The sequence below is a fragment of the Argopecten irradians genome, unplaced genomic scaffold, assembly GCF_041381155.1.
Source record: "Argopecten irradians isolate NY unplaced genomic scaffold, Ai_NY scaffold_0479, whole genome shotgun sequence".
Lineage (NCBI taxonomy): Eukaryota > Metazoa > Mollusca > Bivalvia > Pectinida > Pectinidae > Argopecten > Argopecten irradians.
This window is the reverse complement of record NW_027187946.1, coordinates 33,503-55,113: the sequence shown is the minus strand read 5'-3', so window position 1 is coordinate 55,113 and position 21,611 is coordinate 33,503. Positions and strand designations below refer to the sequence as shown.

Here is a 21,611-nt window from a genome sequence, read left to right as displayed (position 1 = left end):
TTAATTGAAGTATTTTGTTGGTCTTGAGTTGGACTGATTTATGTGAACTTGTAGGCAGTAAAAACTAAGATAAGTTGTGGTTTCTTAAAAATGACAAGGTTCGCTGTATTTGGTTTTTCACCTTGTATTAATTAAAACAGCAATTTTTAGTGTAACTTTTACTGTAAATATGACGATGTTAAGCAAGAAGGTTGAATCTATATATTAAGTGTAAGTGACTTACATATAACGCTGTATACATCTTTCGTGTTCATAACTGAACTTTTTAGTAATATAAAATACTATCACTGTAACATCTGTTCTTTTTCATCAGTAATCGCACTTCTCCGCCTAATCTCCATACTTACAACTGTTCTTCGGGCATCCGTCATTTGTCTTTAGTTTCAGAAGTTAGGCATAGTTTGGCAGTGGAAAAAAAGAATATGAAAATATTAACATTGTTATGATTTTTAGCTGTGTTGTTATTCACCAGTCCCAGAAAGTTTATAGGTCATTTTCCGTTAGTCCTACCCTATTTTTCCGTTTCCAGTAATCCACGTATTAATCGGGGGGACAGAGACTTTGTTGACAAGCAAACAGGAAGGGCCAGACCAGCTTGTGTAAGGTAACTGGACTTTTTTCAGAAAGAGAAGACAACTCATGCTTATTAGTATGATTCTATGTACTTGGGGAGATAACTAATCCACATCCATAGGTCTCTAACGTACTTCGCTTACAGTGTGTTACTCCCCCTTGTCCCCTTTTACTGCTGGCAAGTTGTAGCGGAACTTCATGGTGGATGGTTAATCAGACTCGGTTGTGTAAAGATGCTAGATGTAGACTCATCTTGACAACCATCGTACGCAGTGTGGCTGAAAATTGTTCAAAAAATTGGAACCTGGATCCAAGGTAAAGTCAAACAACTGGTCTAGCGCACCTGATAGTGTCTCACAGAGAGAGTACGTTGCGTTCGGGCGAGAGGAGATTGTCATTTAAAGGAAGGAAAGTTGCAAAAGAGACTATTAACTCGTGAAGAGACAATGTGTAATGACCCAATCTTGGGAAGAAGTTGGTAATCTACATGGAAAGTCGGGGGGGTTTCAAGGGAGAAAGACATTCGGAACAAAGAACATATTTGAATCTTCCAAGAAGAACTAAAAGAACATCCTTCAGCAATCAACTTTTCGATGGAGGTCTAGTTACTGGAAACCGGTAGTTCACAACAAAACATGTACCCAAGAGAGTGAGTGAATGACCTTACAAAGGTCAATTTATCGAACCCATTTGTAAGGTCAATATAGAACAGTTAAAGAGACAGACGGAACAGACCCTTTAGATGGACTCATGTTCATCTGAGGGCAGAGGAGCTGCCTCCTCCAATTATGCGGTATGCCACATTAAACCACTGGCAAACATCGTTCATAAAATGGAAAGCGAAAAATTGAAAAAATTCGTAAGGAAGTCCGTAGGGAATAGTGGTTGTCACCAGATACATGAGATTCAGTGGAGCAGTATTACAAAAAACGCATCAGAAGATGAATTCGTTTACTGAACTGCAAGAGAAACTGAAAAACATTACGTACACCGCAAGAGGCTCGCGGCCAAATGCTCCGATCGCTTCGGCACAAGAGGAGGCGAAGAATGTATGAGGATGAGTGGGAAGTTGTTGACAATGGATGAAATAGAAGAACTTAGTGAGGAAGAAGCTGTCCATTTTAGTCTTCCATCTCCTCATGAACCGAGGACGCATCATCACTGACGGAAGAATCCTTGGAAGAACCACACGTTCAGAAAGTAATAAAAACAGAAGAACAATATCATTGAAAGAACAACTTGAAAGACGAACCAAACCCAACATAGTGTTGAGCAAATACATGAGGACAACCCATATGAAAAGTCCCAAACTTTTCAAAAACGGAGAACAAAGGGTCTTATTATCAAGATTTCTCATGTTTACAAAAACCTTGATAGTGTCTGAGACTAAACAAAATGGACATATCATACAGGAGAGTTATAAAAGAACATTTTATATAGGACAAACACCTGATCAGGACATCCATTGTGATGTGGATGACCACTAAGAGAAATGGTCTTCCACCACTTGCATGAAGGATTGAGAATTGAGCCGCCAGGACTGAGGAGAGGATGAATCTGTAGCTGATCTAAGCGATTCTTCAGCTGGAGATACGATCAGAAATCACCGACAATGGCTCAGTACATGAAGTGAAAACAAAAAAATAAAATTGAAAGTCCTATTGAATTCAAGGCAAGACAGGCTTGAACAGGGGGGCATCAAATAGTCTGTAAGGCAGAGGAAAGGACACAGGACACTGTCAAACAGGCTAGTGAAATCACTAAAGATAGTCGATCAAGGATTAGACTTAATCGGTTCTGAGCAACAACATGTACGGCAACTCAAAAAACGGAACTTCATATCCAGGGTGCAAGAGTCAGATCTTGTTATGGTATTCCGAATCTTTTTACATCATGCCCTGATCGGAACAACTTGAGGAAATTAGGAAAGTACACATTAGATAAAGTAAAACGGGATCAGGAAGTCCCCAAAAAACTTCCACAGGAATATGCCTCGTTTTTTCGAACAGGAAGTTGTCGTCAAAGCGTCAACGAGAGGAGATGTCGATCTCGCGGCGGTGAGATAAAATTGACGAGGAAAAGGTAGAAACCATACAAACAGATGAGAATGAAATGTCCGAAACAAAGCCAAAATAATGTAAACATGGAAAGTAAATTGCAATCGTTCTTAGAACAGGGAAATTTAGTTGTAGGAGGGGTACTACAAAAAAGTACTGAAGTAACAACAAAAGTTGAGGAAATACAGGTAGGAGGACGACGAGGAGGAATATGAAGGTCGCTGAAGATGCTGTGAATGTCATGGGAGGAATATCAATCCCGAAGATTTGCTCGAGGACTAAATACTGATCACGAGGATCGAACCTGAAGCTGGTAACAGTTCAGGGTTATTCAACAGGAACAGGATGTCAAACAGGAGAGTATACGAGCACACGGAACTATTTACCTGTATCAGTATAATCTACAGGAGGCATTTTACCATTTGAGAGAACCATTGACCAGCACAACACACATTACATGTCGGAAATGTGAGAATCCCTGTAAGGATAGTTTTAAAAGACGATTTAAGAGGATAAAGAGAATTAGCTAGAATCTCCGTTAAGAGAAATTCATGTAGCTACCAGAGAGGAAACAACTGTGTACAGTAATGTAGGTTTCAATTGAACATGTAGAAACTGTTTCTGAACATCCCACAGCGGAAACACTTGAAGATGAAGATAAAGAAAACAAGAAACCAGACCAGATTTATTTTTGGAAGCAAAAGAGATAAAAACCATTCATGTGATCAAGTAGAGGCTGTCAACTACCTCTCTGAAAACATTACAGATGATGTTCATGAGAAACACAGTTTATCCCTGCGGGAAAAAGCTGCGGAGCTGGAACATATCTCTGAAAATCTTGATGAAGTACGCCCAAAGACCCATACTAATGAACTTCAAAACTTTCTCCTGATCAAGAAATTGAAGTGGAAGAAATGATTGTGTCAACAGATTTTAAAGCGTGACGAGGCAGTGCCCGCCAGTATTTTTACTGCTGCCCCTCCTCCACCTCCACTATAACGACGACCATAATTCTCCTCGGAGAGTCCGGAGGGAGATGAAGAATGTGCACAGGCTATTCTGAGGAAGAAAGCGAGAAGATGAAATACAGGTTGTTGTCTCTACAAGACAAGTGGATATGCAGGATTTCGCAGGTAGTAATATTTATGATGAACAGCTTTCTGAAGAAACCCACGAGCAATCAGTAACGGTTGACAAAAGTGAACAACTTGATGAAGTTCATGAGAGTGAAGATAAACAACCGGATGCAAATTCAGGAATGACAAACATGATAACAAATATGAAACAGGATGAGCAAATTCAGGATGATAAACATGAACAACCTGAACATGTTCAGGATGACAAATATGAACAAGATGAACAAGTTCTGGACGACAATTATGAACATGGATGAGCAAATTCAGGATGATAAACATGAACAACCCGAACATGTTCAGGATGACAAATATGAACAAGATGAACAAGTTCTGGACGACAATTATGAACAGGATGAAAGAAAATTCAGGATTACAAATCGGAACAACCTGAACAAATTCAGGATGACAAATATGATCAGGACGACAAATATGAACAGGATGAACAAATTCAAGATGACAAACACGAACAACCTGAACAAATTCAAAATTTCAAAATCTGAACAGAATGAAAAGGTTCTGGACGACAAATATGAACAAACTGAACAAATTCAGGGAGACAAATATGAACAGGACGACAAATATGAACTGGCTGAAACAAATTCAGGACGACAAAAATGAATGGGCTGAACAAATCCAGGATTACAAATATGAAACAACCTGAACAAATTCAGGGTGACAAATATGAACAGGACGACAAATATGAACAGGCTGCACAAATTCAGATGAACAATAGAACAGGAATAAACAAATTCAGCGATGACAAACACGAACAACCTGAGCAAATTCAGGATTTCAAATCTGAACACAAATGAACAGGTTTCTGGACGACAAATATGAACAACCTGAGCAAATTCAGGATTACAAATATGAACAGGATGAACAAATTCAGGATGACAAATACGAACAACCTGAGCAAATTCAGGACACATCAATTATGCTACAGGATGAACAAGTTCTGGACGTCCCAAATATGAACAACCTGAACAATTCAGGATGACAAATATGAACAGGATGAGCAAATTCAGGATGACAACATTCAATCCAACAAACTGAACAAATTCAGATGAACAAGTTCTGGACGATAAATATGAACAACCTGTAACAAATTCAGGATTTACAAATATGAAACAGGATGAGCAAATTCAGGATGACACATTCCAACAACCTGAACAAAACCAGGATGAACAAGTTCTGGAACGATAAATATGATCAACCTGAACAAATTCAGGATTACAAACATGAACAAGATGAACAAATTCAGGATGACACATTCCAACAACCTGAACATATTCAGGATGACAGATATGAACAACTTGATCAAGTATCATGAATGACCAAATTTGAACAGCCGAACAAACGGGACTATGTTATGGAGCCCATGATAAAAAAATGCATTGCAAGAATCCAGGAGTTCAAGATTTTGATTAGATCATGTCCCCTGCTGGAAAGTTTGACAAGGAGAAGCTTTAAGAGATGAAGAAGAGGAAAGAAAAAGATCGATTTAGATGAATTTATAGCAGAGACAAAACAGGGCGAGGATGACGCCGATTTATCAGACCATGAACAAAAGGAATTTGAAAGTCTTGAAATTGAAATTGCGAAAGAAGAAAAGGCACTGAAAGAGGAGAGTGCGGCTCTCATTGAATCTCTAGAGGAAATCAAGGATGAGTATATTTATGGACTCGGATGATGAAGGGGAAGAACTAAAAGATGATATGGATTCAGAGGAGGAGTTCGTATCTGACGAGGACATTCCCGATCAATGACGAAAAAGACGCTACAGATGAACCCTATGTTTGAGGATAGGAGATCACCCCAAGCAGAACACATGCCAGAGAAAGAAAGGACCAGATGATGAGGGCTTTACATAAGCCTGCCCAACAGTGATGCCTGATGTGTGTTCCTCATTGTCTGATGAAGACCTGGTAGAGAAAAACCTGCTAGAATATCTGTATCACAGGATTCTTTTGATAAAGATCGTCGCGAAAGTTACGATAAAGATGCCGATGTTTTCAAAGAAAGTGAACGATCGCCAGTAAAGGAGACATCTGCAGCCTTTTATGATGATGATGAAGACAAACAGGAAATAGAATCATCTAAAGATGATTTTCGACCAATCTCTGACATACAAGAACCAGAGCCGCAAAAACCAACGTCATACCAGGAATTCACACCTCAGGAAACAGATGATGATGATGAACAACATGATCAACATCTTTACCACGAGGACCGGCATTATGAGCAACATCCTTATATGGAAGATGACGAAGACACTCACATCTATAAGGACGTAGAGGAAATACATGAGGTTAAGCAAGAAGAGAAGCCATTCTTTCCGCATCATCAAGTGGAAATAAGAAAACAATCTCCATCAGATGAGGAATACCCAGACATTGATGAGGTCGAAGGTCATGAGGATAAATCTCAGTATACAGAGGTCACTGCTGAAGTCATTGAGGTGATTGAGGGGGATGATGAGGTAGACGATGGGGTTGTAGAAACCACGACAACCACTGTATACACTGAGGAAAAGCAAGAAGGTGACTTGCATACGGAGATTATCCGTGAACACACCACGACAGAACGCACATACACAATTACAGAAATCCTTGATAAGGATGGCCAGCCAATAGCAGAGCTAAAAGATGAAGACATTTTAAGGATCACAAAGGAGAAACAATATATAGATGATATTTCGAAAGAAACTGACGATAAACAGACTGATGATTTAGATGATATGGATGAAATGCAAGTAGATCGAAAGGAATTCCGCGAGGAAAAAGTAAGGGAGATAATCAAACAGGATTCAAAAGAGATATCAAAACAGGAGGAAACGCATGAGCTACTGCAACAGGAGGAACCAGTAAAGACAACAACACAAGAGGAGGAATTTGATGCATTTCTCCAGGAAGAACAGGCAATAGATCGATCAGAATCAAAAGTAGAGAAAATGTCCGACTCCATTGAATATAAACAGCCAATAGATGACGAAAAATCCGTACATGTCTCTGATTTTGAGCCTCCAGATTCAAAAGACACCGAGCAGCTAGTAGACACGGAAATAGAAAAAGTAACTCAAAGGGACAGGTCTCCCTCAGAATCTGATTCTGATGCCGGGCTTGGCATCGAGGAAGGATTCATAGATAGAACGGAGGAATTCATCTGCATCACACGTACTGGAGATTTGTTCGAAAAGGAACATAAAAAGTGGAGACCGTTCTCTTCAACATGAAACTCAATTCCCTGATCACATTTTTGATCCCACCACTGGATTCTCACAGGGATCATCACAACCAGATGACCTTCTCAATGGTCCTCATGAAGATGCAATGGCTCAAGACGAAATGGGGGCTGAGCCAGCAGAGGATGAAACAGAGGACCATGCACAGGAATCGTCAGAAAGCACAGACGATCTTGTTATTTCCCGAAAGCTCTCAACAGCACAAGTTGATGAATTTGAACATGAAATTAGGCGTGAACAAGAGGAATTAGATGAAATCATTAGGTCAGAATCAAAAGTAGTAGAACAGGTTACTAAATCGGAACACACTTCAGAACAAATCATCCAATCAAGTCACGAGGAGTCTACAGTGAAATCCTCATCATTTCTGATGGAATCAAAAGCATTTACATCCACAATAGCTTCAAGCGAGCATGGTACAGATACACCTAAGAGTACAGATGAGCGACCTCTTTCACCAAGCTCGTATACTCTTGAAACTGATACTGATATCGACGAGAATACCCATGTTGAGGAAATCGCTATGGATATGGAGGAAAGGGAAGAGCCTGAGGGTAGAATGTCAACTGACATATCTCAACAGATTTTCATTGAACAAACAATTATGTCTCATAGTCGCGAGGAAACATTTCAGGAGGAGGAAAATGTAGATGATTATCATGTCAACGCAAATATGCAGGAGGAAGCAGGGATTAACACTCAACAGGTGTTTGTGGATGATCAAGTGAGAGGGGAGGTCACTGTTGGTCAGGACCACGATGATGATATGTCCAGTTGTGACGAGGAAGAGGATGCTTTAAACTCATTGGGAGTCCAAACCACTGGAATATCCACCATCTCCATCGGAATTTACACTTATCACTTCCCAGGATCAGGACACACTTAACCGAGTTCTTGGCCTAGTAGACCAAGACGAGGTTTTGCAGGTGGAGATGGATATCACAGAGGACCAACAAGGGAAGCAACTGCATGACCAAGGTAGATAACTCACAATGTACACGTAAATCTGTTTTAAGTTATTTTTTTTTATTTTGCATTTTATCATTATGTTTCCATTCATCACTCTTTTTGCATATTCAGTTTCTGAGAATCAAGTTCCTTACACTAAAATGGGAATGGAATGAATTGGGATAGTACTTGAACTCAGTGAGTAGATAGATCTAACCATGGAATATAAATAGTGCATGTCGTTGAAGCACATCTAGATTTGTGACCAATGCTAGTTGAGTGCGTTATATACACACGGAATGAAATTTGCCATAGTAGCTAACATGCCATCTCAAGGAAATTGATACTTGAAAAATATATTTCTAAATATATACATAAATTATTGTTTCAATGTAAGTTTATCTTATTTCATTATTTTAACTTAATAAAACGAATAACAATATTGTATACACTTCCTAATGTAACAAATAATGTATGAAATCCGTATAAAAATATTTATTTATACATGTTTGTAAAATAATGGAATTCATCCCTAATGTAAAATCAAAGATTTTCATATTTGGATATTGATTTTTTAGGTCTATCATTTTTGAGATTAATCTTCAAACATTTCTAACAATTTCTGGAGTTAGGTTGGAAATTATCATTTATAAAAGTCGTGTAACTTAGGGTTATTTAGATGAATCCCTGTGGTGATCCGTATAGGTACGGCTGAAGATGAGGAAATCGATGAAAACGAACTTCGCATTACGGAGGATTTGCCAGAGGGATATACCGCATCTAGTGACATGAGGGATTCAGAACTAACTGCAGATGATAAAGCTATATCTGAAATGGCTCCTATGGCAATGCAAGTCCAGAAATTAGCTTCATCTCAAAACCGTTATATATCATCAAGCTATGAAAATGTCTATGACGCTGTACCGTTGGACCCGGAGAAAAATCGTCTGTCCATGGATGCAAGCGAATTAGAAATAGGCGACCGTTTTGACACGAAACAATCCCCATCGCATTTACAATCAACTGAACTTGCTTCTAGTTATGAACAACTGTATGCTAAAGAAGAAGGAAAATCAGAGGAAGATTTAGGTGAGTTACCTCCCCCTACCCCAGATTTAGATTCGTCGGCATTTGTAGATCGCGTAGAAAGTATTGTTCCTCACAGTGTATCTAGCTTAGTTACTGGCGAGATGCCTTCATTTACGTCTCGTCCTTGTCCTATATATATCACTGTTGAGGAGGGTCTCGACAAGCTAGTCTGCGACAAAGACATCCCTGCATCGCCTCTACTGCATCCCAAAGAGTTCAAAGAACGTTCTCTATCGTATGAGCTGTCCTTGGATCCCAATCCACTGGACGGTCGGATGAGACATAATTCCTCGCCGGACATGTCAGCCTTCCAAAACGTCTGTGATAGCACTAACGTCAGAGGTACTAGGATTCGAACAACTAGTATTTTTTTACAGTTTCTAGTTTTTTCTCAATTAAGTCGTTTACCTCCATTATTTAAACCACCAATTAGGGCACCTACTTCTCATTTCTTCTCACTATTTCCATTTTCAGATTTTGTTGCATTCCACAAGCTTTATTTTCATGGCTTTTTCATGTGAATTATTGTTTGCATGCTTGAGTTTTGTTTTAACAAAATGTCTTATTCCTTTCCAGGTATTCTGATACGCTTTGGTTTATTTTAAAAACAAGACGCTAAAAGTACATGTTTTCTTTGGGTTTGTTTTTAATTCATTCAAATATTGGTTACAATTAATGTATGTATATTATCCTTGAAATCTCCACTGATGTAATTAATGCATAAGTAACTAAGGTTATGTAAAAAAATTGATTCAGGTATATTATATTTTACACTACCCCCTCCCAAGGAATTGACCCTTCGTGCTTAACTCATTTCGGGATTTTCAACATTCTGAAATTTTTGTCCGTGATGATAATTTTCCAAACATTTTCTTTGGTGTATTATAATATTGAAAGTAATGAGAAAGCTTTTTTTCTGGAAATAGTCATCAGCTTTGGAAATCATTGATCATATTTTTTTATTTTCATTTGGAGAGAAAACAATTTGGCTAAAATAACCAATTAATTGTCGATAAGACATTAATTTATCACTTACTTGAAGCACAGAGGTTCGATTCATTCCCCATTTTTAAATGTAATGTCAAAAAAAGTTTCACAGAAAATACATTTTTAAACCCATTTGCCTGGCATTTTTACCTGATCTAATCACAACCATTTTTAATATCAGAAATTGTTTTAATTAGTCCAGGGTTAACCCTTTTGGTTTGTGTCCACAATGTTGAAGGTCATTAGGTCAATTATGACGTACCATGTCATATTTAAAGTGGCCAAAGAAGGTCAAAGGCTACCTTCAAAGTGACAAGGTCTAGATAACCATAATTTACCGCAGTATTTGTAAAAAGTATTTTCAAAAAAATATAACTACTATATAATTATGTTATACAAAATAATTCTGTAAATGCAATTACTGTATTACCAGTGTAACAAATTTAAGCAAGGGGTATTGTGTACACGCTATACTTTTTTAAATCTCTTTCTAGACTAATCCCGATGTAATGATAATGTAGTAAAAACTGTTTCTGATTGCATGTATTCTCACTGGAATGCTATTTTTATTAACATGTAAGTGACTCACAAGTCTATCTCTGAATTAATGCTAAGTCGATACAAAGGAGGAGGAAGGAGGAGAAACGGAAAAGATGATAGGGTAGAAGAAACGTTAGATGAAAGCTCTTCAAGCTCTGAAGATGCACAACTTGACGACTTTGAATGAAAATGACAGAAGGTATTTAAACTCCACATTTTGCTATTTCATAGTATTGTCGGCGAACTATTGATCTCTTAATTGGTTTCCTTTTTTTCCAGTTTTTTAAGCTGAAATTTATTTTCTTGGTATTTTTATCTATACAATATGTTTAATCGTACTGCCACACAAATTGTTAAAAATGGCTATGGGAAAATTCCTTCTTTTCCATAAATTATACATGCAAGATGGAAGGAAGATTCAAAAATTTAATTGTTGTGAAATCCTTGTAACCAAAACAAACAAGTAATAAATACATTAAAAAAAATGTAGCCCTATGCCTTGTTGTGGCAGTCCATTTCATATTCACCTTATATTTGTAGCATGGAAAACAGTTCTCGGTATCAATTCTTAAAAATGCATATTTTCACAAATTTTTTAATCAAATGTTGCAGATGAGATCTGCTCAAAATTTTTTTTTTTTTGTTTGATTCAGAAAACATTTTCAATTTTGATGAGTTTATTATGGGCTATATCTAATTTCTTGATTAATTTTTCGGTTTATGCAAAGAAATTGGGAAAAAGTCCACCCCCGTACTCTTTTTTTCAATGAGGGGCTCAAACATCACTGCAATATATTATTCAATGTGAAAATATGTGTATTTCTCAGCTTTCGATGATGACAAGAATGAATCTAATTTTGTGCTATTAAAAAAAATGAGAATCATAGAGTTATCTGATTAAACATTCGGAAGTCACGACGACTGTCAAATTATCAAAAAGCTAAAAATGCATGTAGTACAAAATTAGATACTTTGATTTTTTCATATTTTGGTAAATTCTATTCTTTTGTATATTTTTCTACAAAATTTTTGACGCCAAACAAAACTTTCTTTGTGTACCTGCCGAGTTCTGTGATCTTTTGTAATTGGTTTTGATATTACTTTCTTGATTTTAAATTGCTTCCATATAATAACGTTGAAACTTTTTGCCAAACTTACGGATTATATTTACTGATAGTGTAGAGTAGAAATAAATATAAAATATCAAATACTTGGTGTATGTTTAAGAGTTTTTCGGAGTTTTTTTTTTCAAATATATCTAAAAAATGATCGAGGAAAGCTGTTGTTTTGAATGCAAAAAATCTATTATTTATTATTAACAGATATAACATTAATTAGTTAATAATATTCAAACAATTTTTTAACTAACATTGGTTTTACAAAAACTGCAAAAAATAGTTTTAATATCACGTTTTGGGATTCTAACTAAAACTAACCCTTCCATGTTTGGGTAAACTCAATTTCTGCAGAGATTCGTGATAGCAGTGAGGGGCAAAACCGAGGAAACCGACGTTGAAGAGCAGTTTTCCCCCCTTCCTAGACATTCTCGCAGTTCCATCCCCCTAGACCATTCCCCCCAAACATTCACCAAAACCAAAATTAGACCTTGAAGTTCAGTCCCCTACCAAACACTAGCTTTTCTCATTCGCGGATACCCCACCTGAAAATGTGTCCTACCCAAGCTTGGCTGATGATGAGGTATCGCCCTGTCCCATAAAGAAGCACTTGAAGTTGTCCAAACATGGCAGCCATAATGGTAGGTGTGTCTCCATCTGAATTTATTCACGAACACACCATGGCGAAGAGGAATATGAGGAGGAGGATGACGATGGAGGGCATCAGAAAAGTTTCTTTGATAACGATTTCATGAAAAACATCCCATCACCCTTTTGCGTATTCAGCAAAGAAAGAGGAAGAAAGAAAAGGAAACGAAACCAAAAGGAGAAGTTGAGGAACAGGCAGGTTCCCATTCAACTGAAAAGAAAGCATCAGAGTCTTCTGAATCTGGAGGTGACATTTCTCCAGCAGATTTGGAAGAAAAAAAACCCTAAGGTCATTTTTCCTCTAACAGAACTGGAGGCGAAGAATTGGAATTAGCGCGCCAGACTGCTGCCCTATCTGAAATAGATATGCAAAGCGACGAACAAGTTTTTTCAATCAGAAAAAGCAGAGAAGATGTAAAAGAAATTACTAAAAATCATTAAAGGAGGAATCTGTTCCAAAGCCTTGGCAGGAGACACCAAAGGAGGAAGAGAGTTATAAGCCTACAGAGCGAAAATTCTCATGAACATCCCAACAACAGAACAAGGAACGGTCAATCAAGTTGCTGTTCAACACTTGATGCCCCCCGCCAATGGATTTACCTGGTGACACCTCCTCGGAAACAAGCTCCGATGGTAACAATGAAGTATTTTGATGAAACAAATTGGTCAGTACGTCCCGTCTTCCTTGGGAAGTTGCTCATATCAGTAATAAGCGACAGTTCTCTGATTCTCTACTGGAACAGGAAAAGAAAACAACCTTTACAAGTGCCCAGTCCATCGATTTAGGAACATTTTATCTTCGTGAATCGTGATGTAAGAAACCCAATACGAAAAATGTGACATGTATCAATGACTCAGAGGAATCAACGCCTGTACACCAATCCTCGAGCACAACGAGTACGATTTTGCTCTTTCACTGGAGGAGGATACACATTACTACCAACAGGAACAAAATAGAACGATAATGAGATCACACACCTACGGAAATTGACCAAGATCAATCGCCTGTACAGTTTGAACCTCACGATAACATCACAGATACCCATCAACCAACTTGTAATTGCAAGCATTTTGGAAACCCGTCGGAAAGACCAAGAGAACCTGAAAGCTAAGGATGCAGAATGCAATGGCATATCCGGAGATATCTCATGAAGGCATACAAGTCTCAATGAGAGAAACGTATCTATCACAGGGAACCAGTACTTTCACAGATCAGTCCACAAAAGAGGAAAAACGTTTTATCGGGTATTTCTTGAGACTTCCGATACAATGAACATCCTCCTATATGACAGCGCAAACATCTTTAGACACCTCAATCACCTCGTTCTGTCATCGATTCTTCTCACTTTTCTGAAGCACTTACGGGAGAAGAAACTGTTTTGCCCGTGATGATGTTACCACAGAAATGAGTTCTCTTACACCTGTGAAGGAATCCAAGGGAATGGACACAGAGGTTGTAAGTCGGGCCTCGCGTCTCGCGCAGCAGGAAAATGCTACAAGAGTTTGATGAAGGTGATCGTTCACATTCCCCCGTCTCGAGATATCACAGCAGCATTCTTACGAATCAATGAGAGAGGTGCAGGAAGAAGATACCCAAGAATACTCTCAATCTTTCTCTTAAATTCCCCTATGGCTTTACCATGTGTAGGTAAGGCTCTTGCTGACAATGAAATATAGTTTGACCCTCTTCCGAAACTGAGGCGACACCACAGAGGAAAAGTTATCTCCCATAGAGGAGAACGCCACAAGATGATTTTCCGGAGGAACAGGTCGATACAGATGCAAAACAGAAAGGTTGGAAAAGCGGAGTTACATTCCAAACGGATGTCAATAATCTCCCTTCAGTATCTAGTGATGATCTGGTTAAAACTTCCACATCATCCTCGAAATGGAGCCAACAATTCTAGCAGCATCTTATGACTTAGATTCTGGACGCGTTTCTCGTGTGGTCGCATCCATACGACGTGTCACCAGATAGCGTCGAAAAAAAAACAGTTCCTACCAGTGCAAAGTACTACTAAAGCAATACTATCGAGTCCCGAGGATGACGTATTTGAAGCTATAGCTGACGAAGAAAGCCTCCAAGAATTTATTAATGGTTATCAGATGCCGCAGGCAATCGGCGGAAGGACTACTTGACAAGAGTTCTGGCTCTGTCGAGTCCTGTCCCTTCACCACCAGCACCTACACCAAAAGGACATGTCAACTGTCCATGAAACTCGACCGGATCTAGAAGGCCATACAGCTATAAAAAGCTTCAAGGTGAGGCAGAGAAAGATGAGCAGCTACTCATTCACAGTCTGAAGAATTACGACAGCAAGAACTTCTAGTCACAATAATAAGTACTCCGACAGATCAATATGAGGCTGTTGGTGCAGAGGCTTTAGTCCAACCACATGTCGTCCCAGATGATTTTACAGATCAAGGTTCGCCATTTGAAGTCATGTCTCCCAGTGAGCTACAAGGCTACGATCAGTACATGGATGAGATGAAGACAGTAGAAATGATGAAGTCTTTTGAATCAATGACAACCAGTACCACACAACCAGTAGTTTCTCAGAGTTAAAAATCTGCAGATTTCTATGCAGAGTTATGAACAAAAAACAAGATATGGCTATGACATTTGATATGTCTCCTCTTGAACCTACACTAGCTCCTCCCATGACCCAGAAATGAAAAGCGAATCTTCATTTGAGCATTCCATCTCCCGTTAGTAGTGAACCCAGTGAAAAGGGACTTGGATCGCCATTCGATCATGTGTCATCAGAACTTCTCCCAGACCTTATTCAAGACTCTGCTGTAGTTGGGGACTTACACGAAGTCACAGAGAAGGATCAAGCGGAGTTAGTCTTCCAAAATGGGGCCAACCGAGGTAGAATACAACCCCGAAATTGATTTTTGACCTTCACAGAGTCATGTTGATCGTACACTACCTGAACCTGAACAGCAGCCACCAGAAATGGTTCCAATCCATAGAGAGTCAGCCAGATTTTGATTCAGTCGATGTCCTCTGTATCATCTTGCCCCAAGCTCAGCAGCTGCTGTTGAAAGTGGATTTTCTGGAACACACTGATCAAGACAGCGGATTCAAAGTTGAGGAGAACACCTGAGAAACAATTGGAGAGAACAACCACAGCAAAATTCTGATGAGGCCAAACGCAAGGTGAATCTAAAGATGTCATGTTACGGATCACAGTCACAGGTTACCGAAAGTATAATGGAAGAAATTGCTCTGCCTCCCGGAGACCAAAACTGATTGTCTTCAGACCAGACATTGTATGGCCTAGACATGCCATCTGAAATAACTGGTGCGTTTTCTCTCTCTCAATATCACAGATGGAAGGATCAGGACGATTTGACACTGAACCAGAATCAGATTCATTTGTCGGTCTTACATCTCAGATAGAATGATGACGCATCTGAACAGAGCGAATCAAAGAATGTTGCCTTCTATACAGAGGACCAAAATGACTCGGGTCTCTCTCACACTCAATATGATGCTAGTGACGACATCGCGGAAACATCATCTGATGATAAACTTTTTGGGGACTAGAACAACAAGCATCCCCCAAGGACGAGAAACCACAGGAATTGAAAAAGGATGGTATTTATCACGGAAAAAAGAGCTCTTGAAATGGTTGATATTGCAATGGTCGTGAAAGATGAGCTTTTGGATAAAGAATCGTCGTCAGGTGCCACAGAGCAGGCAGCAGCTAGCTCGATGGGCTTAGATAATACTGCATTTTCTATGCCTGACAGTTTGGAATTCACAGGCGAGGTATATCTCACTGAGGAACTTCAGCAGGAGAAATATCTGCGGGAGGAGTTTTATGGAAGAAGATATCTACACAACCAGATGAACCATTTACACAACAGGGTATCGATGACGAACCAGATGAAAAAGAGACGACGAAAATTTGCTACTTGACTTTAATAAAGACACAAGTGATCAGGAATCTTCAGGCAGGCAGTCAAAAGATCTGGAATTAATATGTGGCAGTAAAGATATTGAAGACGATCCCTCTGATTCCAATTTTGAATTTGAAGTGGATCTTGTGGATTTAGAACGGCCAACAACGCCAAACACCTGTAGACACAAAACAAGACATATTTCAGTTTTGACAATGATGTTCCCAGAGAAGGCGAGGTAAGGTGAAGAGGGAGAGGAAATAGCAGTAACCGCATCTGACTTTTGTAGAATCAGTAATAACAGAGGCACAAGCTAAAAGTAACAACGGACGATACTAGCATAGAAACTGAAGAAAGGGAAAAGGAAGATGAAGATACATTTATCATGACGGACGATATCGAAATAAGACATGAAGACAAACTGAAAGAAATTGAGGATGAAAAATAAACAAACAATGACTGAGGAAACAACAACCAAAGTAGAAGAAAAAATATCTACATCAGAAAAGCGTCGAGTATAAGAAAGAGGAAGTTTCAATGGTATCGAAATCCAGTGAGTTTACATCTAGCGTTGAAACAACCGAGAGTATTTCACTGTTATATCTTCAATCAAAGATTTCTTCTGCAACTTTTTCTTCGTCGACTAGAGAACTAAAAAAGCAAATTTCTGAGGACATTCCTTCTATCACAATAACACAACATCTTCATGAAGAAGAGGATGACGAAGAAGAAAGGCAATTACCCAGAATGTTACCAGGACAAAACAGTGGATAAGGAAGATGATGTAGAAGAATTTTGTAACTCCAGAGTCCTCATCATTTTCTGAGAACGATACCATCTGAACACCAGAAACCAGTCATCACAACAAAGTGCATTCCAGAAGAGGAGGAAGAAGATGATTTGATTATTGAAGAAAAGTTGGAAAAGGCTGCGATAGGAACATCTATGGCTGTCGCATCTGAACGAGGTGACTTGGTAGATTCTGGCAAAAACATGTATCCCTGAGGAAGAGGATGAAGTTGACGATAATGGGCACGAGGAAGAACTGGTGATCAGGTCTTCCTCACGTCCTCTCACCTTCACAGTCCCAGCACACACAGATAGCACTGACTCTGGTAAGGATGCTACAACTTCAGATGGTGACCTTTTCCATGACTCACTCGATAAGGAGGATGCGCAACCTCAGCCGCAGTTGCACTCCCCAGCCATGGCCGACATGATTAGTCTTGAAACTGAGATAAATAAGGAGGATAAAGGAAAACACCATGACAGTGACCAAGATGAGGATTCACTGGATGGATATGAAGAACCAGAGGAGGGAGATGTTCCAACACAAGAACAATCAACAGATGCAACAACAAATGTCACCGATCATTTTTTAGATGATACCGACTCAGTGACAGCCGCTGTAATTCCAAAGCCTATTTCAGCGTTGTCCCGAATGGTGGAGAGTCTCTCTTCCTCCTCAGGAAAGACAGAGGCTGGTGCTGAGTCGAGATCAGAAAAAGAAACAGAACGTCATGACATTAAATATGAAACATCCGAACATTTCGGAGCTCCAATTCTTAAACCTGCTGAAATAAAACTTGACCACTTTGGAACAACAACCGCTTCAGTCAAAACATACAAACATGAAGAACAGAAACCAATGGAAATCAAACACGATCATTTTAAGTCTGAACCTCTTCATCATGATGATCACAAAGAGGAAGAACATGGAAGAGCTAGAACGGAAAGTGACTGTGAGTCCCTGTGTCATGATGACAACTCCAGTCTCGATAGTTTCACGACAGTTGTTCCTGCAAACGAGGAGGGTCATGAAGATGGTGACAGGATGGACGATTTTGCATCAATGACTTCCTCATTTCATTCGGACATCATGGGAATGAATCTTGACGACGATATTGCGAAGGACCTAGAGGGTCCATTAATAGACTGGGGACCAGAGGATGTGTATGGTGGTAAAGGTCAGGAATCCGAGAAAACCACGCCTCTTGTTGAACTTTCACCTGATAGCATGCTTCCATCTGGCGACAAAGAGTATAAACCACCAACCACAAGTTCGTCTGCTACTTCCTGTCCGATTTCGATACAAACTGGTAAAAAAGATCAAAGCAAATGACCCAGACATGGCAGATTGGGCAGATAAAGTCCGATCTAAACATGACTGGGAACACCGACACTCAGACTTCCAGCGATACAAAGGAGAAAAAGAGGAGGAGGATTTGGATGGACCACTTATAGATTGGAGAAATCAGGAAGAAGATTTGAGTTCATCAGAGAATGAAAGATATGAGTTCATCGATAAAAATGCACTTTCTGTAATCACAGAGCTTTCAGAGGAAGATCGCTTTGAGATATTAGAAAAGACAGATTTGGAGTCTGAAACATCTGATAGACATTACAGTTCACCTGACATGCCAATGCCTAGTCCAGGTATGGGAGGATTCAAATTACTTAGTCGCAGTGCAGATCGGGATGATATATCGGTCACATCCTCACTACTAGAATTCGAAAAACTGGAAAGACAAATTGGACAATCAGGATCTGCAAGTTCATTGGAAGGCAAGGAAAGTCTGTCAAGTTCAATGGATGATAAACAATTTATGTACAACAAAAGTACAGAACGGGATGACATATCTGTAACTTCATCGCTTGCTGAATTTGAACGATTAGAACATGATATCGGTCAGTCGAGTTCTGCAGGATCAGTAGATAAAATCACCCCACCTGATAGTAAAAAGCAGTGACATATCTGGATCGAAATCATCATTAGGTGGACTTGAACGGCTGGAAAAAGATTTCCAAGATGATCGCAGAGGGTCAACAGATAGTTTTACACGTCGTAGCGAAACCTCATCATTGGCTTCACTAAATGATTTTGAAAGACTTGAGCAAGAAATGGCTATGGCACAAGAACTAGAGGCAGAGGCACAAAAGATTGTGTCCATTTTAGAATCTGGTACTTTACCACAGCAAAATGCCTCTCAGGCCTTCATACCTAAGCAGTCACCAACTACAGCTGTTAAAAAAGACATGGACGTGGATTCGGTTGATGGTCGGGATGACTTGGAGGACTCGCTGAGTGATGATACAAAGGAAACGAACATCTAAAGAGGATGAAATTGAGGCTGCGGAGGTTGACTCTCTTGACGGAGATTTGTCTGAGTTGACCTCCATGACATCAAGTGTAATATTCGCTCACAAAGAGCCTGATGCAGATTCTCTCCATGAAAACAGATGGAGTCATGAAAATTTCCTCAGACTCTCTAGGTGAACAATTAGGTGTAAAGCCAAAAGAATTTGACTCTGACTCACTTCAAGATCAAGAAGGAATTATGGAACGTTCCAGCGACTCTCTTGAACTCAATAAGTCGTCTGACAATAAATCTGATTCCTTGTTCATTCCTGATGACATAATGCAAACTTCAGCTGACTCTCTTCATCTCCCTGATGATGTCATGCAAACATCTATCACATCTGTGGATTCTTTACATGGTGTACCAGACATCATGCAAACATCCATTGACTCACTCGGAGGAATTGATGAAATGCAGACATCAACTGATTCTGTACCAGGACGAGAGGATGTCATGCAAACTTCAGCAGATTCCCTCGAATCCATGGACATGCACTATGGCGGGAAGGATAGTGGATTAGAATGCTCAATGTGGAGCGTGAACAGTTCAAATTTCTCTCGGTCATCTGCTGAGACGATGAGGTCTGTTGGTTCTTCGCGTAGCGAATCAGGCAACATAGATATAATGCAAGTATCAAATGAATCATGGGAAAACAAAGGCAAAAAATACATCATGGATAATTACCATAGTTACCGAACCACTGGCGCAGGAGCTAGCCCCTTTATAGACTATCAAAATAATCTACATTCCGAATTGACAAGTTTCCACATTGAAGATAATTTTCAGTATTCCAATATTGAGGATTTCGAACAGGAGGAAAAAATCAAAACCCTACTTAGCAGCTGGTCCATATGAGGAAAAGAAGAAGATATTTACAATGGCGGAATGGGAAGCTATGAAAAAGAAGAAAAAATCGCCAACTAGTGAGGAAGAAGACAGCGAGGAGAAATCCCCTACAGAAGACAGTAAAAAATAATCCCAATATAGAGCACAGCCAGCCTGTGCCAATCCAGCAGTCCTCAAAATCTACCCACCAGTTCTCAGAGCACAGCAGCAGCCAGTTCTCGTCCTCGTCATCAGTTGAAACGATAATGAGTCGGTCCTTTCTGTCCCAAACTCCCACCCAATCAGGTCCTGACCTTCAGCTCCCACCCAAGCCTCAAGGTCAATGTCATCTGCATCCTCAAGCATGGAAACAACTACTACTACTACTAACAGAGGTTATAACTCCAAAGTTAACATCATGTAACAGTGTTTCTCATTGGTCAATTCCTTTCACCACAGCATGACCTCACCAATCCTGTTTTAGTTTATTTTCATTATTTGCTATGTCAATGTCTTTATTTTTGAATGTTTAATCCTGTTTTATTTTGTTTTAATCCAGCATCATCACCCCAAACCTATTAGATGTATGTATACGCAGTTCTCATTGTCTGTGTTGTCTTCATATTTTGTTCAATTGTTCTATATTTTGTTTTGAATAAGGTATTATGCTTTGTCATGTCTAATCATCATTTCTCTTCAAAATTTTCAGCTTTACACACTTTATTTCCAGCTTACACTTTCAATTCAGTCATTCAGGCTTGTAATTTAAGTAATCATTTTGAAATGGTCTTAAAAACTGCAAAATCAGATTTGGAATTCTCTCTATGAGCACATGTTGAAATTATTCTCATCAAAACATCTTCTTCAAGTTTACATATCAAGTGCAATGTTGTATTATTTTCATTTTGAATAATGAAATAATATATCAATTCGACCTTGAACATTTGTTTTCCTAACATAAGAAGCCATGAAATAGACATCTTATATTTTCATCCTTGTTTCTATGTAAAATTAAAAGAAATCCATAAAATTCCCCATTGATTTTGCAGTTTCTTTTGTAATTCTGGTAGCACTGGTGTTCACTGGTTTAGTCTTTGTTAAAAACCTTTTGATATTGGTGGTACTTTGTATTTGTTTACTTTGATATTTTCAGCAACTTCAGTCATGAAACCATTTCCACATTTTATCATTAGATCCCTGAGATAATGTTACTAAGTACTTTGCATGGTCAGTATACCCCGAGATAATTTTTGTGACTATGGCCTCGTGGTTAAGGTGCCTGAAATTATAATGTTAGCCCTCCACCTCTGGCTACAAATCTGATAACCATACTGCTTAGATACGAGGTAATGACAATGAGGAGAAATTTTTTCCCAGGGGCCCTCAATATTTCCTTCTTCCAC

The 21,611-nt window shown here is 39.1% G+C and overlaps 3 protein-coding genes across 5 annotated transcripts in view; all 3 read left to right on the top strand.

The window, feature by feature from the left end:
* The first annotated feature begins 4,913 nt into the window (after nucleotides 1–4,913).
* Nucleotides 4,914–6,998, top strand: LOC138312811 (probable serine/threonine-protein kinase kinX). Its single transcript, XM_069253570.1, has 2 exons — nucleotides 4,914–5,087; nucleotides 5,727–6,998. Exons 1-2 carry the CDS (start codon nucleotides 4,914–4,916, stop codon nucleotides 6,996–6,998), a joined length of 1,446 nt encoding a protein of 481 aa, XP_069109671.1.
* LOC138312808 (uncharacterized) overlaps nucleotides 6,977–21,611 on the top strand; it is a 27,669-nt gene continuing 13,034 nt past the window's right edge. For 2 of the 3 annotated variants that reach the window (XM_069253567.1, XM_069253566.1), the window contains exons 1-2: nucleotides 6,977–7,985; nucleotides 8,661–9,044. In XM_069253567.1, the coding sequence (XP_069109668.1) occupies nucleotides 7,940–7,985; nucleotides 8,661–9,044 (430 nt within the window). In that variant the 5' untranslated portion in view covers nucleotides 6,977–7,939. Of the gene's footprint in view, nucleotides 7,986–8,660; nucleotides 9,045–19,503; nucleotides 20,604–21,611 lie in introns of those variants that run through there. The other variant, XM_069253568.1, reaches the window with a different exon arrangement.
* LOC138312810 (uncharacterized) lies at nucleotides 7,096–7,893 on the top strand. Its single transcript, XM_069253569.1, has one exon. It carries the CDS (start codon nucleotides 7,096–7,098, stop codon nucleotides 7,891–7,893), a length of 798 nt encoding a protein of 265 aa, XP_069109670.1.